Below are 22,218 nucleotides of genomic sequence, written 5' to 3' on the forward strand. Positions count from 1 at the left end.
TTTGCAGCAAGGAGCCAGTCACCCATTCCCCCTCTCATTCGTACATCAATGTACGCAGACACTGGAGGCAAGGAGGGTGAGGGTGTCTCGCCCAAGGACACTTCCCGTTCCAAAGTTACTTCAAAAAAGTGGAGAATGTTGTAGATGGCTGTGGCATGGACCTTAAAAAAATTAAAGTGCAATTCGGGCCTCCCCTCCAGCAGATGGCGCCATAGACAGTCGGCTATGCCCGGGGCAGGACCTGCATAAGCGGAGGATTAAAATAGCTCTATTTAATCCAGCGGTGCCATTAAAAATCACAGCGAGTGCTTGGCCCCTTGTCGACTTATTTACTATCAGCAATCAGCTAATTGTTTGATGGGGATCCAGCCACTTCACTGACACCTGCGAGCATAAAGATAGTGATCAGCAACTCGAAGCAACAGTGGCCATGCAAATTGGTAAGCACTGCAGTAATGGCCAAGTGTAAAATTGAAAAAAAGAACATTTGTGAAATAGCTTTTCGAGTTAACTTTTCACACCAGAGATTCAATAAATCTTCCATATTACATTCTCTGCGTATGCCCATTTGGCTGTCCCTTATACCTTAACACACAAGACCTTGACACGAAAATTCCGCTTGAAGCACGCGGCTCAACGCGGCAAGTCGGTGATAGAATTCTTGCAGCGGATAGAAAAGTCCCGCTGATGCATTCATTGGCTTCATATATAAGAATGTGTCTGTTGATACGCCTGCTCCGTGTCTGCGCGCCCATATAACAACCATCCCTCCACCTTAAGCATTCCCCTGGCTGCCATTACGGCCTAATAACCATGTCACTATGATTAATGATACAAGGCAGGGCTCCCAGTGTGCTCCCTACCTAGTCAACTACAATCCCCACGATCCTCTCTTGTCCCGGGCCCCAAGCCTTCTTGTCTGAAGGCGCCCAGTCAGTGCTCTCCTGCGAATGTGAAGGTTATACGTGCAATTAAATCTGCCGGCAACATCAGAAACCATTCAGATTTGCCTATTAGAACGTAGGATCTCACAATGGGCTCCCTAAGGCTACGTTAAACAGGCAAGTGTAATACTTATGGATGCCGCCTGTCTGATCAGCGCGCATTTGAAGAGGCAGGGGATGCCTTCTGAGACAAGTCAGATGAGAAGTCCAGGGTAAAGTGAAATAAAATAGGGTTTGAGATTGCGCAAAAGGTTGGCTTAAAGGTTCTCTCTCAGGCCAGGGCTTCGGCTTTAAATGTTTGCAGATTGTGTTTGGCATTCGTTATTCGGCGCACAAAGAGAAAAGGGGTCTAAACTTGACGGTGATCACAGTTGGCTCCTTAAGCGGGTGTAGAAAGCGTATGGGGGCCCGTTTGGAAAGGACGAGAGAGGCACTGGTTGCTGAGCTACACAGGTACAAACATCCTTGCCCGCGCTCTAATGATCTCGCCGTAAAGCTTGCCTTGAAAATGTGTGCGGTAGCCGTTTTTTTTTTTCTACTTGACTGGGTTGTTTTGAGTTGTCTTTTCTGAGAGGCTGCTTCACGCTCATCTGATCTTCATTTTGCTTATGGAGTTTGCTTTTCACCATATTGCAATTTTGTCCTGAGATGTGAGATGTGAGATGTGTTTCGACCCACTCGCGCATCTTTAGAAAGTCTTTGAATCTTCCCCAGTGGCTATTCTTAGCAGCGCTCCCTCTATCCGGGAAAGGCTATCCCTCACCTTTAGGCTTAATCGGTATCACTTTACCTTAGCATTCGCTTATTAACGGCTAAGCAAGTGCAAATTATTGTGCTAATTTTATTATTATTATTTAATGAGCTCTTACTGGGTATTTATAAAGCACGGCATGACCTTATTCAACATCCCACATCACTTTAGAATGGGGAACATATTCTCAGATACAAATACTTACTTAAAGGAACAGGCCACCGTTTTTTTTAGCTGGGAGAGGCCAAATGCTAACACCATCTTTGGTCTTTTTTCGTGACTGTGACATGTTCTTACCTGAGCTTAGACGAGTTGATACGTACCTGTCTGGTCTTTGTGCGTGCCCGTGGAAGAGCGCAGTAGCTTCCAACTTCACCCCCGTTTGGAGCTATAGGAATATACTGGGAGAGGCCAAATGCTAGCAACATCTTTGGTCTTTGTGCGATCGCTCAGTCACGCAAAACGACCAGACAGGTACGCATCAACTCATCTAAGCTCAGGCAAGAACATATCTCAGTATGTTAAAATGGTGGCCTGTTACTAGGGCTAATGTTAGGGTCAGGGGTTAGGGTTATAATTAGGCTTCGGAACAGCAAGTGTGCTGTCAGTTGTGTTTCACTCACACAGATCTTACACATAGTTTTAGAAACTAGAAGGTCTTGGCTTTCAAATTAGGTATCACACTGGCATTTAGGCTGTGTTTTCTCCAGTCAATATGCTGTGAGATTTGGATATGCATAATGGCTAACCCTAACTCTAAACACTATAGTTAATGGCTGAAAAAGAGTAATTAAGAATTAACTATGGGAAAGTGTTGGTTAGTAGCTAGTTAGAAGGCCACACAAAATAAGGACTAATAAGTTCCAATGAAGAGCTAATTAACCCTCAGTGAGTACACTCATTAGCACTTAGTTAGCAGTTAATAAGTGAGTGCTAAAATAGTGTTACCAGTGAAACTACTCGATATTTTGTTCCAGCTATTTCAGAATGATATTGCATTTTCCAACCAACAAAGTGTAAAATAGTGATAATGATGTCTTTGAGGATACACCTGCAAAGAGCATAATATCCCCCTCTTTAGACTCTCTGCCACATCCAATCCCAGACTCCTTTGTGAATATAGATGTCTATTTGCATACTGTAGTAGCTGTAAAGCTATAAGCAAAGTTGAAAATACTGGGTGTATTAGACTGAGTAGTTGTTGAGTCCAGATTGTTCAACATATGGGCCGATTTGGATGGTAGAACAGTGTCAAACGTGCCATGTGTTCACCAACCTGGATACTTTTCCGAAGCTACAACAAAGAGAGAAAGCCTGGCTACAATAAAATAAATGACTAGCAGTAACGGTAGAGGAATACTGAATTGACTCTTTTGTGTATCTCGTTGCTAATGGCTCGTGCCGCACTCGTCGCATTCGAGGCATGAGATCTAACTCTCAGACGCCGTGAATTCAGAACCGGGCCAATTCCAAAACATGATTGAATAATTTCTGAGAAGCAAACGGCCAGCTTGTTATAGCCTTGCCAAATTCATATTTTTCCTAATATGGTTAGGCTCTGAGAGATTAATGAGTCTTGGAGCAGCTTTTGCAGCGTATGTACTATCTGTAATAATAGTCTTGCTGCATAAAGCAAAGCTAAACGCGGGGTAGACCGTGAGGAAAAAAAAAGAGTATTTTCTTAAGGGAATCTTTTGTTAGGGCTCTGTTGCATTTTTCAAAGAGTTAAGTAAGTTATGATTGGAGTGGCCAAAAGTGCCTCCCCTTGGAGCCTTCGAGATTCTGAATTTCGAGATTCTTTGGCCCTTTGTAGAAGAAAATTGGATACGTTTCGCAACGTCAGCTGTCAAAGTCTGAGAAATGTTCAGCTTTGTCAATTATTGGACTCTGTGAACAGGCAAATATAGCAATTTCCGAGCATGAACATGTAAGACCGCAATCCGAGTGCATTTTAAAACATCACCAAACATCCGAGGCCCAAACCGCAACCTTTCTAGCCTCTCGCTCAGCCAGTAATGAAGTTTGGTTGCTTTCTATCTATCCATCCCTTCCAAACAAGAAACTTAGCAAACAGATCGATTTGGCCTCGCAAAAAAACAAGCCTTTTTTTGTTTTTTTCGGGAAGCGTCTGTCTCGGAGTGTGTAGCTGTCTTAAACTGCGTTTCCCACCACCGCCGAGGCCAAGCATTCAAAAGGCTCCTATACGGAACGGCCCTGGCCCCCTCCTCTCGCGGGCTGGAAACCTCCGCCGCGCTGCCGGGTGCGCGATGGCCAGCTGCGCCTCTGTGAAACCTGCATCCAAAATCAAAGAGCGATCTGATGCCCTGAAAGAGAGAGAACGAGAGGGGGGGGGGAGTCGGGGTGAGAGAAAGGGCTTTGAACATGGCGGCATTCACTCGGCAAAAAAAAACAAAAAAAACGATGGGAACCCAGGAAGCGGTGGGCAAAGGCAGGAATAGACCAGACAAATAGCTTGACAGTTTTGGACAGATAAGGCCGGGATAACAACCCTCGGGCCAAACGGGGGTGGGTTTGAAATATAGAAATGGAAGAGGAGACTTTGCACGGTCGGTTTTGAACAAATGTGTTTGGACCAAAAAAATCGAGAAAGCCAGTTTCCTAAGCAGGTGTGTTTTCCATGGGGAGGTCAGTGCAGGCAAAATAGGCATCTCATATAACAAAATATACCAGCTACGAATGTCTCTTGGTTGATGGTTTTTACCGACGCGTTTCAAAATGGAGTCGGAAATGTCTTCAAGAGAGAAATTTCAGTGTGTGTCTGTTGTGTTTTTTTGGGATGATGTTGTGATCAAATGTATTGACGTCCATTGCGCGAGAACCCTCCTCAACAGCTTTCAGTTTTATCCGCACGTCAGTCAGAAGCATCGGACGATCATGGGAGCGAGTGAGTGGGTGTGTGGGAGACAGCTACTTTTGCCACAAGTTCTGCAGACTTCGCATTGCATGGCACGTTGTGGAAATCTCTCCGACGAGCTGTCAACAAATCACCATGAAAAACATAGAACGTGGCATCCAGTGGAAACCCGGGGCCCGAACTGTTGGTTAACTGACATTTCAATGAAGCCGTCCCACGTCATGAACCAGCGCAAAAGCAAAATAACCAAAACTAAACCCTGTACCGTCTCTCTCTCCCGTAGGTTCCTTCATGATGGTGAACTCCTCGCAGCACTACGGAGGCCAACGCGCTCAGCTCCTGCTGCTCCCGCTCAGCGAGAACGACACCCACTGCATCCAGTTCAGCTACTTCCTGTACAGCCGCGACGGCCACAGTCCCGGAGATCTGCAGGTCTTCATCCGCGTCAACAACGGCCCCAAAGGCTCCGCGGTGTGGAACATCTCCGGCGCCCAGGGACGCCAGTGGCACCAGGTGGAACTGGCGGTCAGCACCTTCTGGCCCAGCGAATACCAGGTAAGGGGAGAGATGAAGCTGTAAGTGGATTTGTTTTGAATTTGTAAAGGCCCCCGTAGAACCCCTTCAAGAGGTGATGTGTTTACTACCATTACGTAGACTCCCTGGACTGCAGATCAATGTTCTTTCACGGGTGGGGAGAAAACAGGGAGCCCAAGAGGATGTAGATGAAAAAATAAATAAAAACAGGCAGGAGTCTCTATGCCTTTAGTAGAGGAGGTTTAATACCATCAGTACGAGACCCATGAAGACATTGTTCTCGTCTGGCCATGCTTCCACATGAAGAGGGATAAGTACCTTTGGTTTGTGTGTCATACTGAGAGCCAAGGTTATGGGGTAGCACTTTATGCTACACTACCCTTGATACATTTTACCTGCCAAATTTAATGTAATGTGCTCTGTAACAATGTGTAATAACTTGTTCCTATGGGTTACATACACAATGGAATAATGTGTATTTGTAGTTTGGAGGTACATAATGTAATGAGACATAAAACCCTAACCTTTAGCCCTGACCCTTAGTGTCTTATGTCTTAATACAGTACGTAACTCCAACGTGAATGAAGAAACAATTTCCAACACTGTGAGGCGCTTTAACTTCCATTCCATAAAACACATTATTCCATTGTGTATGTACTACATAGGCACACGTTATTACAGATTGTTACAAAGCAGATTCCAGCTAAATTCAGTTAGGTACATTCACATGTGTAGACTGCAGAAAAAATGGCGGTTGTTAAGGTCATAAGCTTCAAGATTTGACTGTCAGCTCGATTTCCTTAACAAAGAACTAAGTAACTTGTCATTACTTACCTTAATAAATCCTTTTTGTAGTAATACAAGTGTTAATGGGATGATTGGGGGGTCTTTCATCTTCCCCTGGTGTCTCTGGCCAGAAAACCACCCTTGCAACTTTCCCTGCTCTGGGTCGGAGGTGCAATACACACTAATGGAATCATAAAGAAGAAGCGAACAGGCTAACGGGCAAAGCTAACTGTGGGCTAGCGCCACTTAAACAGTATCTACAGCCAAGTTTGAGTGAAAAAAAAAGATCTGCATTGTGTCATTGAATGTCAATATCCCTCTCTCCCTTTGTCTTTTCTGTCAGTGTAGTATTTACTCTCACGGACAATTAATGAGTAAAAACAAAAAACACAACATGCTACGACACCTGCAGAGGCGCTTTTGGCCTCTCAGGGCACGAGTTACTTAGTTCTGCTTTAAGTTTGAATTTACCATTTTGTGGAGACAGATTAAGATTAATGATTCTACACTATTGCGGCATGCTACAATTTTTCCAGCACAGCATTAAATCTAAAAAATGTAAATATGGTAGTTGTGAGCTTTTAGGCTAATATTGTTACTCGCGCATGGGTTGGTGGTTGTCAGTCGCCTAAATTGCCTTGATTATGGCTGGTTGATTATGTTCTGTTGTCTTTTGATACGGTTTTAATGAAAAGCTTATACATATATATCACATTGTTGCTCAGAAAAAAAGGGAACAGAAGAAACTCTTTTGTATAAATCCATAATTCAAATTAATGGGCAAACGCTAATGATATTTCACCACATTTGTTTCTCAGATCATCTATTCCTCGCGTGCAGTAGCAGGAATTTATCAAACCTGCTGTCTTCCATATTGAATAAACGTACGCAGATAAACAACATCCTTTGGCTGGAAGGTACCTTAAATCAATGCTAGCTTTACGTGTTTAACGCTAACAGATGGTGCACGCCGCTGTGGAGAAACGTCTTTTAAGATTTGTTTTCTTTTGGGGCCAACAAGGCAGGTTTGGATGTTTTTAGCCTAATTATTAACACCCCTTCATTTATTTTGTGTGCTTCTACATCGTATTGGTTGAATACTAAAAGAAAGATATATCTATTTTTAAATTTACACCTTAGAGAGTGTACTTGTCTGTACCGTGGGAAATAAATGGGATTGATATACTGCGAGAAAATACATGTAGAGGATGGTGTCAGATTGCTGAAAATAAAAAATTACCAGAAGTGGACTGGAAACTTAAAAAAAGTCAAATTTGGAGGTCATGGCTCTGTCAGAAACTGCTTTTTATTTTTCGTTTGAACCCTTTTGCCATCTCGTCGGTGGAGTCAGCCCGTGGTCCATTAGTGTCCCCTTTTTTTCTTTCTTTTTTTCCTCTCCTGAGCACCTCTTGAAATCCCATTACTGTCTGCAGAAGTCCAGGTTGAGGTTACTAACTCTTGTCCGCGGCCAGAGACAGTTTAGTGGAGAGGAGAGTCTCTGAGGGGCCTGTGCTGGAGTGCCTGGTTATTTTCTGTCTGGTCCGTGGGGGGGCAGAGGGTGCAGCCGAGAGCCACTGGGCATAATACAGCGTTTAACGATGTCACAATAGGGCAACTGAACAAAGTTTTCAAATGGAGTTGGGAAATAGTCTTTTATGAACTAAACAAATAGCGTGACCGAGTGGAGGGGGAAAAAAAAAGTAAAAAAAAAGAAAAAAAGAAATACAATATCATTCCACGGTGTTGCTAACCTGGCTCTTTGCAGTCTCTGTACAGTCTGTCTGCTGTGAAGAAGAAAAGACAAATTCATAGACTTTTTGTTTGTTTTCTCCCTTAACATCAGTTTTTATGCAAAAGTAGACCCCCTATACGATGCCTATTTAGGACATTTTGTTGAGTATTGCTATCTAGTTTTCCAGGAAATCACTACAACAACGCAGAGCTCTTTCTTTCCCCCCAAGCGTATTCATCCAGAAATGCGGTAATCCAAATATGGTCATTTTCTTTCTGGGAGGCTGTAGCGGTTTAAGACGGGAGAAATACGCATGCATTATAACTGTAGGACCCGTTTACTCAAATTTAGGTTTACATTCTTCTTCCCTAAATAGCTCCTGCAGACTCCAAATTCCCAGTCTCATTTCAAAATGGATAGACTCAAACAGAGACAAAAGCAGCGATTAGAAAGATATATTTTTGGCAATCAGACCCCGGCAGTGGAAATCGATATGTGGATTGAAGTTGGATGGGTAGGTTAGCGTTGGGGATGTCTTCCCCTGGAGCACTGGTGGTGGTATGGGAGACCAGTGAAGGATCTAGCAGGGTGATGCCGTGGATAGAAGAGGCGATGGAGAGGTGGAGGTGGGTCTCAGCACATGAGCCTTGAACACAATCGGCTTAAACGTAGGACTGAGGGTGATGATTGGCTGTGACGTGGGTGTGGCCCTGCACTGATAGGCTGAGGTGGAGAGTCTGACCCTCACAGACACGGTCATTGCCTGGAGGTAGGTGACGCTGAAATTAGTGTTCCAGGTTTAATCTACGCCTAGGCTTTAAACCACAAAAACACGTATAAATTTTTATTTTTCCACAGATTTTTTTCACTTTAACCACCTTATTTAATTTCCTTAACCAGGCACATTTGCCCAAAGTCTAAAAGCTTCTCACCTAGAGAGTAACAGTGTATGCCTCATTTGAAAGCTAAGACCTACAAAAGTAATCGTCACTTTGTGGTCACGTCGCCGCGCTTTTGTCACATTTTTGTGTCTTTTTCGTTGCTTTTTGGTCGTGTTTTTGACACGTTTTTTATTGCGTTTTCATCCTCGTTCTCATTGCTATTTTGATGCTTTTTTTTATTTTGAAGCTTTTAGATTTGGGTAAAGCCAAACTGGAGATAATGTGCTCGGTTAAAGCCGGGGGTGAGAGGTTAAAAACTACACAACATGTCCAAAATTCCATTTGAACAAAATCGTTGTAACTAATACATCAACAAATTAAAATCATTAATGGAACCCTGGCTCCATCCATTATTTAGATGCTGTAGCTGAAACTATAGTCAATTTTGGCCATTTGTATGTGTAAAGCGCCTTAATTTCACATAAAAACATAAAATGCATTACATTTTTCCCTAATACTTATATCAATTATCTACAGCAGGGGTGGCCAACCCGCGGCTCTCGAGCCGCATGCGGCTCTTGGCCAATCAGAGTGCGGCTCTTTGCATGATTGGAGATGTTTAATACAATGCGGCTCTTTGCAAAATAATTGGTAAATATTTCCCATAAACTGTAACAGTCTTTGACCAAAAATGCAACCATCGTCCTACAGACCCTGTTTCCATCTCTACACATGAATGAGAGTCCGTATCTCTCTCCTTTTCGAGGCTGCGTGTAAAAGGTGCAGCAGCCTCACTCACAGCGGGATGTAGGTTAAACAACAGGCAGGCAGATCGTGGCTCTGGGATCAGCTTCTGCTTTTCAGGTTTCTGATCAGCTACTCTTTATTTGATGTAATTTGGCCTCATATTCACAGAAAAAGATCAACATTAGGAAATGGAAAAAAGCGGAGCTCTTATTAAGCGTATGATGCGAAGCGCGACATCGTAACGCGGAAATACGCAAAGTCATGACTTTTCTTTCACATGTGCTATAACTGTAACAGATGCAACTTAAAACAGACTCTCAGATCCTCCAGAGGCTCCTGGTTAAAGTTTATGAACTTTGTGCAGCCTAGAGTGCGTTCTCTGCACAGTCCAGTCAGGACCGAGCTGCACTGAGCGCACAGGCCAGGGGCGAATCAGAGAAGGGGGTTCAGTGGGCAGGGCCCCACATACAAACACACCCCAGCATTAAAAAAAATAAAAATAATAATAATAATAATCTAATTCTGTCTCAGTCAGAACAGGAAACACAAAATGTCATTTAATATACATGTATTTCAATCTTGTTGAGGAGTAAAACCATTCAATCTAACACAATTATAAAAAAAGAAAAGAAAAAGGCATAAAGTTATAGTTTATTGTGATTAAATAAAACGGTCACATTCTGTTTAATCACAATAAAGTACCGCCCCGGGATCTCGCTAATGGTCGGTGCCTTTGTGGCTCTTCACAGGATCAAGGTTGAAAATTTCGGCTCTTGGTCTCCGACTGGTTGGCCACCCCTGATCTACAGCAACGTTTTAAATTGAATGTCATTATTTTTTCCCTGTTCCCCTGCAGTGTCTTTTCTTAAAATCTGGCATTAGTGCTTGAGAGAAAGACATATTTAGCACCATCAAACGAAATCTGGCTCGTATTAAGTCAAAGGTCTTATTCTCGCAGGCCGCAGCCTCGTGTGAGCCGTTAATGAACCCAGCATATGTAACAAGCCCGCTGCTTTTAATTCCCTGTGGTTAATTGGCATTTTTAATCGTGCCATGTAATGTAAATGATGAATATGTAAGTCACAAGTAATTAATGCACGAAATATAATCAAGACAACTATTACTTGTAGCTCCATTACGGGACCGGTGTTGATGGATATTATGCAGTTTGATCGATTACATGCAATAAACTCTACATGCTGGAACTGATGGAATTATTAAACACAATATAAAGTGAAGCAATTCATATTCAGCCTTTCATGCAGTTTTGCGCTGGGCTTTCTTTTTTACACTATCAAATATTCTTGGACACACTGGTTTATAAGTTGAAATGACATTGAGTGGAAAACTAGAGACAGTTTTTCACGCCCTTGCACGGTGTTGCCAGATGCGGTTTAGGAAAAAAAAAGAAAAAAAAGTAGCTGCCAGTAGCTGCTATTAGCAAGATCTGCTTTAACATGAAGGCGTTTGACAGCAAGAAAGATCAGTGGTGAAAGACAAGGCACCACTTTCTGGATCCCGATTGAACGTTAAAAAATATAAAGCACAAAAGAGCGGTTCGGACTCCTGTCAAACACGAGACATGCACAAGATTCTATCCAAGTAGTTTTGAATTATGAGAGAAAATAATAGGAAGTACAGAGAAAGTAGGAGTAGAGAAATGATAGTGTTTTTAACTCAATTTCAGGAATTACTCAAAAATTCCACTAGCCAGTTGAAACAAGACAGAACTTTTATTACTGTATCAACATTGTATTCTGAACTTAGGTCTGTTGCACGGAGGCATAAGAAGAAGAAAAATAGGGCATCTCTGTAGCCTTCAATGATTTATGAATACTGGCTTTTTGAACAGTGCCCTTGTATGAAGGAAGAACATGAATACCAAGCACTTGCGGACTTTTTAATAGGGAGTATACCAAGCAATACTGTGCAGTGTGGCCTATTGATTATAACAGTGGTTCTCATGTGGTACGGCTTCAGGACCCTCCATTACCCTAAGATGAAAAGCTGTGACCCAAATCAAAATGTGATTTGTCAAATTTCGTATGAAATATACTGCATTTTCCACACAAGCTTTTTATTGAACAAGCAGTAGATATGCCTTTAAGACTCCATAACATTAATTTCAACAGATGCCAGTAGTGTTTCCATGCAGTGTGAGATGAAAACTATTGGGGGGGAAATGTTCCCTGTAATAGGGAAGGTTGGAAGTAGGAAATACCCACTGAAAATGGTTCCGCGATCCACTCTTGGATCCTGACCGACCAGTTGAGAATCATTGGATTTTAACATTTAGATTAAAGGGATATTTCAGGATTTTTGACATAGGGCCTCATTTCCTAGTTATCCAAAGTGTCCAAAGATTTTTTATTTTATTCATGCAGTCCTTATATTTGAAGAGCTTGGTGGTGCTAGGCTAGGGCTAGGCTAGTGCTAGGCTAGTGCTAGGCTAGCATGTATGTGTGATAACTAGTTGCCTGCATTAAAAACGTTTGGAGGACTACCCAATGATTTTGAAGAGGTTTTTAATGCAGGCTACTAGCTACCATAGACATTCGCTAGCCTAGAACTAGCCTAGCGCCACTAAACTCTTCAAATATAAGGACTGTATGAATAAAAAATAAAAGAAAGAATCTCCGGAAATCAACAACACTCTGGGTAACTAGGAAATGAGGCCCTATGTTAAAAAATCCTGAAATATCCCTTTAATGTGTTAGTAAAGGCTCTCAGTCGTCGTTAGTATCAATGTGTTTTAGTCGGTAAGTTGGTCTCAACTTATGGTAAATGGTCTCAACTTATATAGCGCTTTTCCACCTACATTAGGCACTCAAAGCGCTTTACAGCAAGAATCCACTTGTTGAGAAACACAGCAAAATAAAAACAATTTATTATATTTGTTAATATTTCTTTGCGATGTAAAAAGTCTTGTAGTCGGCTCTATAGCAGGTTAAAATCAGCAACATCCCATTATAGTGAATAGGGCTAAAGCTCCGTTGGACCCAGAAGTAGAGCGATGACATCATCACTTAACAAACGTATGGAGCAGGAGTTTGAGCAGGGGTTCCCAAACTTCCCAACTCTCGGAACCTCTGGATTAAAGGACTCATCTTCAGATCTTTAGCTACTCCCACCTACTATAACCTCTCTCGCAGATAAACACAAGCACGAAGCTTCCCCACCACAAATGAAAACTCATCATTTAAACAACAAACAGCCTGAGACGTTTGAAAGGCAGCCACAAAACTGCGCTGGTTGTCATGGTAACACATACCGGCACCTTTTAAAACTGTCCTCCCCTTTGACCAGTGTTTTATTTATTAGCGAAGTGGCTCGCTCTAACAGGCTCAGCCCAGGTTGATATGAAGACGCGTGCGCTCGGGCCCTCTGTTGTGCTCGGCGACTCCACCAGCACCATCCCACCTGGCCCCGCTTCTACTGCTGATAAAATATTAAAAGATTATTACATTTCAACCATTCTCTGGCGCCAGAAGAGCATCGGGGAAAGATGAGGAGCTGCTTGAAAGAAATACCATGGATTTTTATAAATATGTGTTTCAGAGAAACTGTTGCATTGCACCAAAAGTAATGCCTTTTTGATGACGCGACGATATTCAACACAGGTTGTGTTGAATTGAAATGGGGGCAGGTAAAATGTCTATGAATAATACCTCAGACTTGTGTTGAGCTGTAACCTGTCACAAAACATTGTGTCTTACTTTCCAAAATTGCATTTCTGCAAGTTTCATACATACATTTAAAAAGAGACCTGTCCATGAATTAATAACATAAATATGCTTCGACCTAGAACACCTCTAAATACTGCTGTGTCGCGTGTCCGAGAGGCTCGATAGGTGCTTAATTGCACCGGGCTGCTGTTTGCCTTGTATCTTTATTTATCGCTCCATTTACCTGCATGCTGCAATGTAATCGATAGCCCCCCTTTGATGCCTGTATAGTGTACGCAGCATTATTAGCGCCGTGGTGTATAGCTTGTATCTTTGCAATGACTGGAAAGCCGGCCCGCTGCACCTCGTCACAGACAATAATTTATACCCAAAGGTGCCCGTTGTTTCCTCCAAGCCTGCCTCTCACCTTTGCTATGAGCAACATAGGTGCTGTATCTCGCTATGAGTGCTTTTGTATGGGCTCAACTTTGACAAAAAACAGGACTGTGTAGACAGGTTTATTGTTTTCCCTCCAGACCGAGATCCAAGACACTATTATAGCAGCCAATAAGGAATAATCTAAGACTAACACCAACACAAATCAGGTTTACTGTACTGTAATTACATAAGTACGGATGAAGCAATGAAGTCAGACTATTAGGAGGTCATTCACATCGAGTTCTGTTTTGTGTGCGGTGCCAACAGTTCACAGGGTTTCACGCAATAACCACAGTGTGCATAGAGAAATACTAGTAAACGTTAACACAGTGCGGTCACCCAGAATGAAACATCAAATAAGACAAATATGATGGAAAGTTGAAAAGAACAACACGAATCGGACGGATCGGACTCATTGTTCACTCCCAGAAGCCCAGCTAGCTTGCTCCTTTCTGCTACTGCCCTCATAAACACAATCACAATAACGGGAAGTTTTTTTAAGTTCCAGGGTGAAACTCATGAGTATGATTCCCTGACAGCTACCCCATTGCTGCTTGTTTCTGTGTTTGCCATACTGTTTACATTCGCCAAGTAAGTTTGTTCAGCCCGCACTGTACCCTTTCACTGCTCGGTGTCAGCCAGGTCGGAAACAGAACAACTTTTAGACAAGCACTAGGAACAGTGGACTATACCAGGTACTTGTCTCTCTTAGCTCGGAACCATGCCTGACGCATAAACTCAGGTGAAATTACAATAATAAATCCCAATTGTAAAAGAACAGGCGCTAATAAGATGACAAAATCCAGGGAACGCAGGGGGAGTATGTGGAATAGTCAATTGACCTCAATACTAAGTGACCTTAAATAGCTGTTGTGGGTGGACGGTTGGATTGGTGGGACGCTTAGGGGGGTTGCTGGTGGGCTGATCCATAACCTTGGCGCACTTTAAATCCCCCCTTCTCAATAAATCAAGAGGCAGTAAATGAGATTAGAGAGCGGGGCGGATCAATGCGGACAGGCCAGAGATGTACCATCCTCACAGCTCCTGTCCTGAGTGACTCCAAACCGATTCACGCGCTAATGATTTTTCTTCTCCCCTCGCTGGCCCTGAGAGGTGGGGACGGGCTACTTTTAGAGACGCGTCAGAAAACAGAGCAACTAGTGACAATTTGCAAATCGAAATGTCCCCGGGGTGTTGGGAGCAATTTGCAATGTTTGTCTATTGGAACGACAACCCATTTTGGTGATCTTTTGGTTTGAGCCGTTGGTAGAGAGGATTAGCGAGATGGAAAAGAACATCAGCAATTTAGAATCTTTAGCTCTGCGATGTTTGTGTAGACAACAGTTATTACGCCATAATCTGTGCTGGATTGTTTTGGTGCTTGACGATAGACAAGAAGCAGATACCAGGTCTGTGTAAAGAGAGTTATTGATACCGATACTCCCTTTAATCACTCTGAAGCCAACAACAACCTGGTGGAAGAAGAAGAAGGAGGTCGAGGTGCTGACCAGTGCAGGAAGCCACGCTCTGAAACAGGGACACACCCAGGAGGTGGTGCACTGTTTCAGAGGAGCACTGAAGGCAGTACCTCCAAAAACATGCTGGTCAGGTTGTCCCACAATGGTGGCGCACCCAACTCCCAACACCTGAACACAATATCTTTGTTCAACTTAAGCACTTGCTCACCTTTGCTGCTAGATCAGTGCATAGAAAAATCCAGACTCACCTTTGTATCAGCGATTGAGTCCGGTCAGAGTCGGCATCAGCTACATTTTTAGAGCGGAACATACGCAAGCAAATCAAGCAGATTGTTTTTAATGGGACTTCCGCGTCCCAAGAGTGACTGCTCGCGAACAACATGTTGCCGCAAATACACCAGTCGGATTGCAGCGACTGGTAGCGGGCGTCCTGCCCAGACTGATATCCCCATGTATAAATACACAGAGGGGTGTCATTCTGGACTTGCCAGGCAAACTAGATGAGTGAATATTCAACCTGCGGTAAAAAAAAAAAATACAACTACTGTCAGCTTAAGAAGATGTGTCTGTCATGAGCGAACTCGTAACAATGATTGATTTCTCTTACCTTCTTTTAATAGAACTGGTCCAGAGAGGTGGAGTCAGGCTGCTTTTAGATGTGTATTCAAATTGTAAAATGAGAATCTCCATTTGCAATTCAAAATGTCCCAAAAAGTTTAGAAAACGTTGAAAACAACAGACTGCAAACCATATGCTCACTTCGTTCAGTCTGCAGGTATAACTTCAGCTTTTCTCCAGTCTTCACAAACTGATTAGAACAAATGATTTTTCTTTTCCCTTCACTACGGAACAGGCCCTAGGAGGAGACTATTAGGGATACGAAGGGGTGTGTTCACAAGGACTGTTGATTCAACCACAAAGAGCGCATCCTACAAAAATAGCTTTAGCTTCAGCATTCTGGTAAACCCACTTACTTATTTACTTCCGCTTCCCCATATCTGGTTGCGTAAACATAAGTATAAAATGGAATTGTCCACTGACTGTGGTGTACCTTGGCTGACAATCAAATTACAAGGTCCCTGCCTGAACATTTTTATAAAATATTGCTAAACCTGCCCCCAAAAAGGTGAAGAATTTATCAACATCCACTGTATTGTAACCCATTCAATCATCTTCAACAAAAATAGAAAACGGTCTGTTGTGTGCAGTCACCGAATAGGTAAGGGACATTAGTGATCAATGTGGCCTGAAGATTCCCCTTTCATGGGATTTGTTGCTGTCATCAAATTTAAAATGGTGCCTTGATGACTTGGGCAAGTGGTGCGGTCAGTGTTTATCGGAGAACATTAGCAATCAGCGCAGACAGGCAGAACTTTAGCATCCACAGTGACTCCGGCAAACAGCCAAACTGATTTAAAGTAATGATTTCCCTTCCCCGGCCCATATGGAACGCCTCAAAGTTTTGGCCCGAGGATGTGGAGGCAGGAGCAGGCAGGCAGGCAGGCAGGAGGAGAGAAGAGGTTTGTACCGATACGGGCGAGTCCGATAAAGAAGGTTACCGGCTATTTGCCTGCGGACATCACTGCATCACGGGAGATTTGGGGGAAATGTGCTGAAGAGTGCAAACCCGCATGTGTAGGAGGATTTCAAAGCTGGTGCGAAGGCTACGCGCAATAACAGTCGACATAAACTCCCATCCATATTAGCGGAGTGGATGGTGTCCTGTTTTCCAAAAGTAATATAATCCACAGCAAAAAGAGAAAAGCATGTCATTCAGGACTAAGAAGTTACACAGAACAGCGTCGAAATTGTGCTGGGTGAAGCTGTCTAGACTTCAATGCCCGAGGAGTTCCACTTAATGACAACAACAGGTGTTTTGGGGCGAGCGTTTTTGACAAATTAGCACTGTGAAAATATCCCGCTACAGTGCTATGCGAAAGTTTTATTTCCATCGCTGAGTTTTTCAAAATAACATAAAAGGAAAAAAGGCCACCGGGTTTGGGCACCTGCTGGGCCCCCCATTTTTAATTTGTTTTTCCCATTCTTCCTTACAAAAGTTTTCCGGAACTAAGAGATTTCTGGGCAGTCTTGACCTTCAGTCTTCACCCTTTGTAATGCATTGTGGTCTTTATGGTGTGCTTACGTTCATTGCCCATTTGTAGAAGCCATCTGCGTTTTAACTTCAGCTTTTTCGGTGTTTCATTACATTACGTCAAAAAATTTGTTGGAATTTAAATTCTATTCATTCTTCGTTCTTTTACCCATGAGCTATTCCCTGTGCCTCAGGCTGCAATACAACCCAAAAGGATGATGGATCCACCGCCAGGCTTAGCAGTTGGACGGATGTTCTTTTCATGAAATTCGGTGCCCTTTCTTCTCCAAACGGACCTTTGCTCTTTCCGGCCAAAAAGTCCTACAGTGGGATGCAAAAGTTGAAGCAAAACATTTAGACAAGCCTCATGCATTTTGGAAACGAAACACAGAGGTTAGAATAGAATGTTTTTGCTGGAATGAGCAATGGTCCATTTGGAGAAGAAAGGGCACAGAATTGCATGAAATTTCGCTCAACTTCCAAGCAGTTTGTTTTTATCTTGTAGAAAAAGCGGCCTTCGAACACGTACCGTGAATGGTACTTGGGTTTCTTCAGGTGACACTCGGGGTCGTCTGCAAATGTGGACTGTTAATTTCAAGACATTTTTAAGACATTTTAATCAGAGATATATTTTCAGTTATGGCTTGTTGTAATGCACTTTGGGTCGGGGATTTCTGGTTTAGACATGGTTTCCAGAATCCAAATCAGGTGTTTTTATGACACTTTTTTACTACTTTACTGTTTTAGTCCTTGCCAAAATATTTTGCCCACCTTCCCTATCATAGGATCAAGTACCAGCAGAACTTAAATCTTTTGTCAAACTGTTTCTTTTAATATTCAACTGATAAGTCATATTATCAAACTACCAGTAAGAATTTGCATCTGGAAAAACTATACAAAAATCAATCCACAGTAATAATTCCCCTCTCTGCTTGTATGGAACTTCACACTCTTATTCCGGGGTAGTAGATGGTTGCGACTTTTAGATTTGATACGAGCCGTCGGACACCAATGGGGAGTTAGCTGTCGTGCCGCAGTGTTTACCATCCGCACAGGCATGCATAAGCAATGTAATCTTGAGCTGCGGTGATGTATGTCCTGCCGTCTGAAGGATGAGAGGCACTCCACTCCCCGGATACTTTGTATTGTTTGTCCTACACCGATAGTGCCGCGGCGCAGAGCTAATGGGGCAGGGATGTGGCTCAAGCGCCCTCAGCCTGGAAATAAGTGGGACACAGTCGGAGAAGCAGTCGTGAATCTATAAGGAAATAACAACACGCTGCTGTCAAGTTACATAGGAATCCATGCTAAGCCCTTTGAGCTCAAAAGTCCTTATCGGTCAAAATTGGGGTGGCAATGGCTTAGAGGCAGAGCGGTCATCCATCAGTCTAGAGATTGGCAGTTCGATCCCCAGTTCTAGCCAGTGCAAAACATTACACCTTATCTCCAGGGTGTGTGTGTGTTTGACTGGAGTAAGAATGTGAGTGTGAATGCGGGACTACAAGTTTTGTTTTGGTTAAGGCGAGAATGTTAGCTAGTTTTCTCCCATAACGTCATGTAAAAAAATACGAAGAAGCAGTTCATGAGAGTTGTATTCCAGCTTTATACTTATCTAACGGTTAGCTTGTAGGCAGTAGAGTCCTCATGGTACATCAGATATATAATCACTTCTAGCTCCATGCACTTTCACCTCACCGGTCAGTGTTATAGCTTAAAAAAAAAAAAAAAAAAAGACACATAGTCTAGTGCTTGTATCTCTGCATCTCACTTAGTATTACTCTTCTGTACAGTCCCCATAGGGCTCCACTCAACCAGCCAATCCATAGATAAAGATCAGCGGGGAACTCAGCCAGCACAGCAGGCCTGCAGGGACCAGGAGAACCAGGCGAGGTGTGAGTTGAGATAAAACCTGGGAAAAAAATGAAGAGAGAGAGAGAGAGAGAGAGAGAGAGAGAAAAAAAAAATCGTTGGTTTGCATGGACAGCCCCTGAGGAGAGGTAGACAGTTGGCTTCAGAGATAGGCTGAACAACGATCAAAGGGTTACTGGCCCTGTGCCGCTGGGCAACTCTGCCTCCCTGAGATTGTGAAAATACGGCTGACCTGAACAGTATATAAGGGGACATGCAGAAATCTGATGGTTTAAAAATGGGATAAAAACAATGTCGAGTCTTTTGGAGTGGGTGCATTTTTATTCTATAGTTGCTTAGGGGGTAAATGGTCAAACATATTGCATCCAGTATGTATGCTGCTTTCTTTGAATGTAGAAAAATGTATGGTTTCGTGGAGAGCTTTAAAGTTATTTTGCTGCTATCTGACATGGCATTTTGGATATTAAAACTAAACATTGTATATAGCAGGGGTGTCCAGACTCTTTCCACTGAAGGCCACATACAGAAAAATATACAAACTACTGGGCCACCTTCACCTATATTGTATTAAAGTTAGCAAATTCAATAAAATATTAACTATGCTTTTTTTTTTTTATTGAATATGCTTAAAGTAAAAAAAAAATTAAAATCAAATTCCATTATATTTTTAATAATTTGCAGCGGGCCATTTTAAAGTGTGCCACGGGCCGCAGTTGGCCCGTGGGCCGTAGTTTGGACACCCCTGGTATATAGCATAACAATTATTAATTCAGTGCATCATGTATACTGCCACCTGGATGTAGCTAACTGTTATGTTCTGGTGTTGCTGCGGTTGGTCAAGTCTAGGTGCCAGAACATCCTGAATGACCAGGTTATTCAATTTCTTCTTCCCAGATGGCACAGGTATATACCAAGATGACAACGCCAGGTTCCATCGGGCTCACATTGTGAAAGAGTGGTTCAGGGAGACATCATTTTGACATATACCTGTGGATTGGCCACTACAAAGCCCAGATCTTAGCCCCATTGAGAATCGTTGGGATGTGCTGCAGAAGGCTTTGCACAGTGGTCGCAATCACCGATCATCAATACAAAGGTCTTGGTGAAAAATTGACATTGCAGAAGCGTATTTACACAATGCCCCGGCGGATGGATGCAGTAATCAAAGCTAAAGGCAACAAAATACTGGAGTGTGACCTGTTTCCCCCCCATTAAAAGATCCTTTTCAAAGAAGGCAAAATAAACTATAAATCAGCACTGCAACCGTAAAATGTCACTGCCTAACAAACAAAGGCACCCGTGAATTCTCCAAGTACCACTCAATACATTATGAGCCCGATAAATCTGGACTTTATTTTCTTGGAATTTGCCGGACACAAAATCCGACACGCTCCCTCAGTCTTAAGTATCCCGAACCTCTTAACAATTCGTGCATATAATATTTTTTACTTTCATGACTTATTTTGGTGAACAACCCCCAGATAGAGCCATTTCAAAACATTTTAAGCTTTTTACCTTAATCCGGATTTTGCTATTGACAACCCGAGAGGTGGATAATATTTCCCTGGATTAGAGCATGCTGAAATGCTTGTTACATTAGCATTCATTTGTGCCTCACACTTGATGAAAGTCTGCAATCCCCTAAAACAGGAAGCGATCAGTCGCCTGCAACGCGTGAATGAACGGCACATGTGCATCTCGGTGATACACTTCCCAAGTAATTCCCATGTGCAAAATGTGTCCAGGAGCTCGAAAAAGCACCTTGTACCGTCTTTGGTATTCTGTATTCTGTTGCCACTCAGCATCGTCTGTTTATAGAAGAGTTATATTCTTAAATTGAACATTCACATGCTATTTATTTCTATAAGGTTGCTCACCAGATGTTCCATTGACTCTCTGATTTGTGCAAGATCTCTTGAATTCTCTTCCAGCTTTGCTGCTGTTGAACGTCTATGAAACAGAAAACATTGAGATTTGTGCTTGGACAAATTTGGACTTTTACACTTGATATTTATTCTCGGCAATTGAAACCATCTTCAACCAACCTTCTTCAGTGCCCATGGGATAACCGCTCTGACACATCAGACAGTTGAACACAGGACCTTTCAAAAACCTTTGATTGCACTTAATGTTTGCAAAGTCCTCTCAAAGTAAGCTAGTTTTCTGTGTATTTGTTTCCCATAAAGGGAGCAGAAGCAGGAGAATAAGTACTGTTCGTTGTCAGATGCAGCTGGAGTATGCACCATTGCCCTATCATTCAATTGGTGATTCTCTGGTGGTTTTGGTTGGGTTTTTCAATGAAGGCGGTGGCCAAAGTTTTTGCAAACAATTTCTCTTCTATGGCCAATATGGGATTGTGGCTGCTTGTTTTGCAGTTTGTGTTTTAAGATATATATCAGGCCTCTACTGTGGTATTGTGATTAGTGTGAAGGTTGCAGGTTGGATATTGTGGAGGCTATGATCTTGATTTTTGCCAGGACAAACTATAAAGTATAGAACGAGGGACTAAAATATTACCACCATACGACAAAATCTGTCAAAAACTCATATTATAATGCTAACGGTTAAGCTAACGGTAGTGCCATACCATGAACTTTTTGAGCCCTCGTCTCAAAAGCACAGCCCGGAGTGGAGTCTACGCGAATGTTAAAGTCTTGGGTCCTTTGTCACATGGATAGTTGACAGCATAAATCAGGGGTGTCAAGCATACGGCCCGCGGGCCAGATCAGTTGATTTACTCCGGCCCCTGCCCTGTGGAGCTTAATTTAAGATAAGATAAGATAAGATAAGATAAGATAAGATAAGATAAGATAATCCTTTATTGATCTCACAAAGGAGAAATTCACTTGTTACAGTCGGCGTTCAAGAAGATCACTCAGAGTTAATAAAGTGCAGCTGATGCAGAGATTATTGCACATGTTACTTTACAGTCTTATTGTACAGTCTGACAGCAGTGGGGATGAAGGCTTTGCGGTAGCGCTCCGTCCTGCACTGAGGGTGTCTCAGTCTGCCACTGAGAGAGCTGCACAGCTCTTCTACAGTCCCGTGCAGTGGGTGGGAGGTGTTGTCCATGATGGAGGTGAGCTTGGCTAACACCCTCCTGTTAGCCAACAATTTCCAGAGTATGTAAAAAAAAAAGTAAGTCTCTCACCCATTGTTGTGCGGAGTTATACATTTTTAAAGAATAACCCGAATGCTCATTCTAGCCACCAGGGGGCATTACATTTTACTATAATACTAAGAGCACAGGACATGAACAACACATTATATAGCCACATGGTAAATGGACAATCTGCCCCAGGGTGGCTGTGGCTTCAGTAACAGCTTACCACCACCGAGTGTGGAGTGAATGAATAATGACTACTATGTAGCACTTTGAGGAACTTGTGACACAGGCTTGTAAAGTGCAATACAAGTGTAAGCATT

General features: G+C 42.7%; 2 protein-coding genes across 6 annotated transcripts in view; one reads left to right on the forward strand and one right to left on the reverse strand.

The window, feature by feature from the left end:
* Positions 1–22,218, forward strand: part of LOC306974083 (receptor-type tyrosine-protein phosphatase U-like) — a 371,134-nt gene that overhangs the window by 172,497 nt on the left and 176,419 nt on the right. For all 5 annotated transcript variants that reach the window (XM_079571206.1, XM_079571209.1, XM_079571207.1 and 2 more), the window contains exon 3: positions 4,854–5,125. In XM_079571206.1, the coding sequence (XP_079427332.1) occupies positions 4,854–5,125 (272 nt within the window). The remainder of the gene's footprint in view (positions 1–4,853; positions 5,126–22,218) is intronic.
* LOC306974165 (C-reactive protein-like) overlaps positions 1–22,218 on the reverse strand; it is a 431,917-nt gene that overhangs the window by 104,085 nt on the left and 305,614 nt on the right. The window lies entirely within an intron of this gene.

This window comes from Gobius niger, assembly GCF_951799975.1.
Source record: "Gobius niger genome assembly, chromosome: 14".
Taxonomy (NCBI): Eukaryota; Metazoa; Chordata; class Actinopteri; order Gobiiformes; family Gobiidae; genus Gobius; species Gobius niger.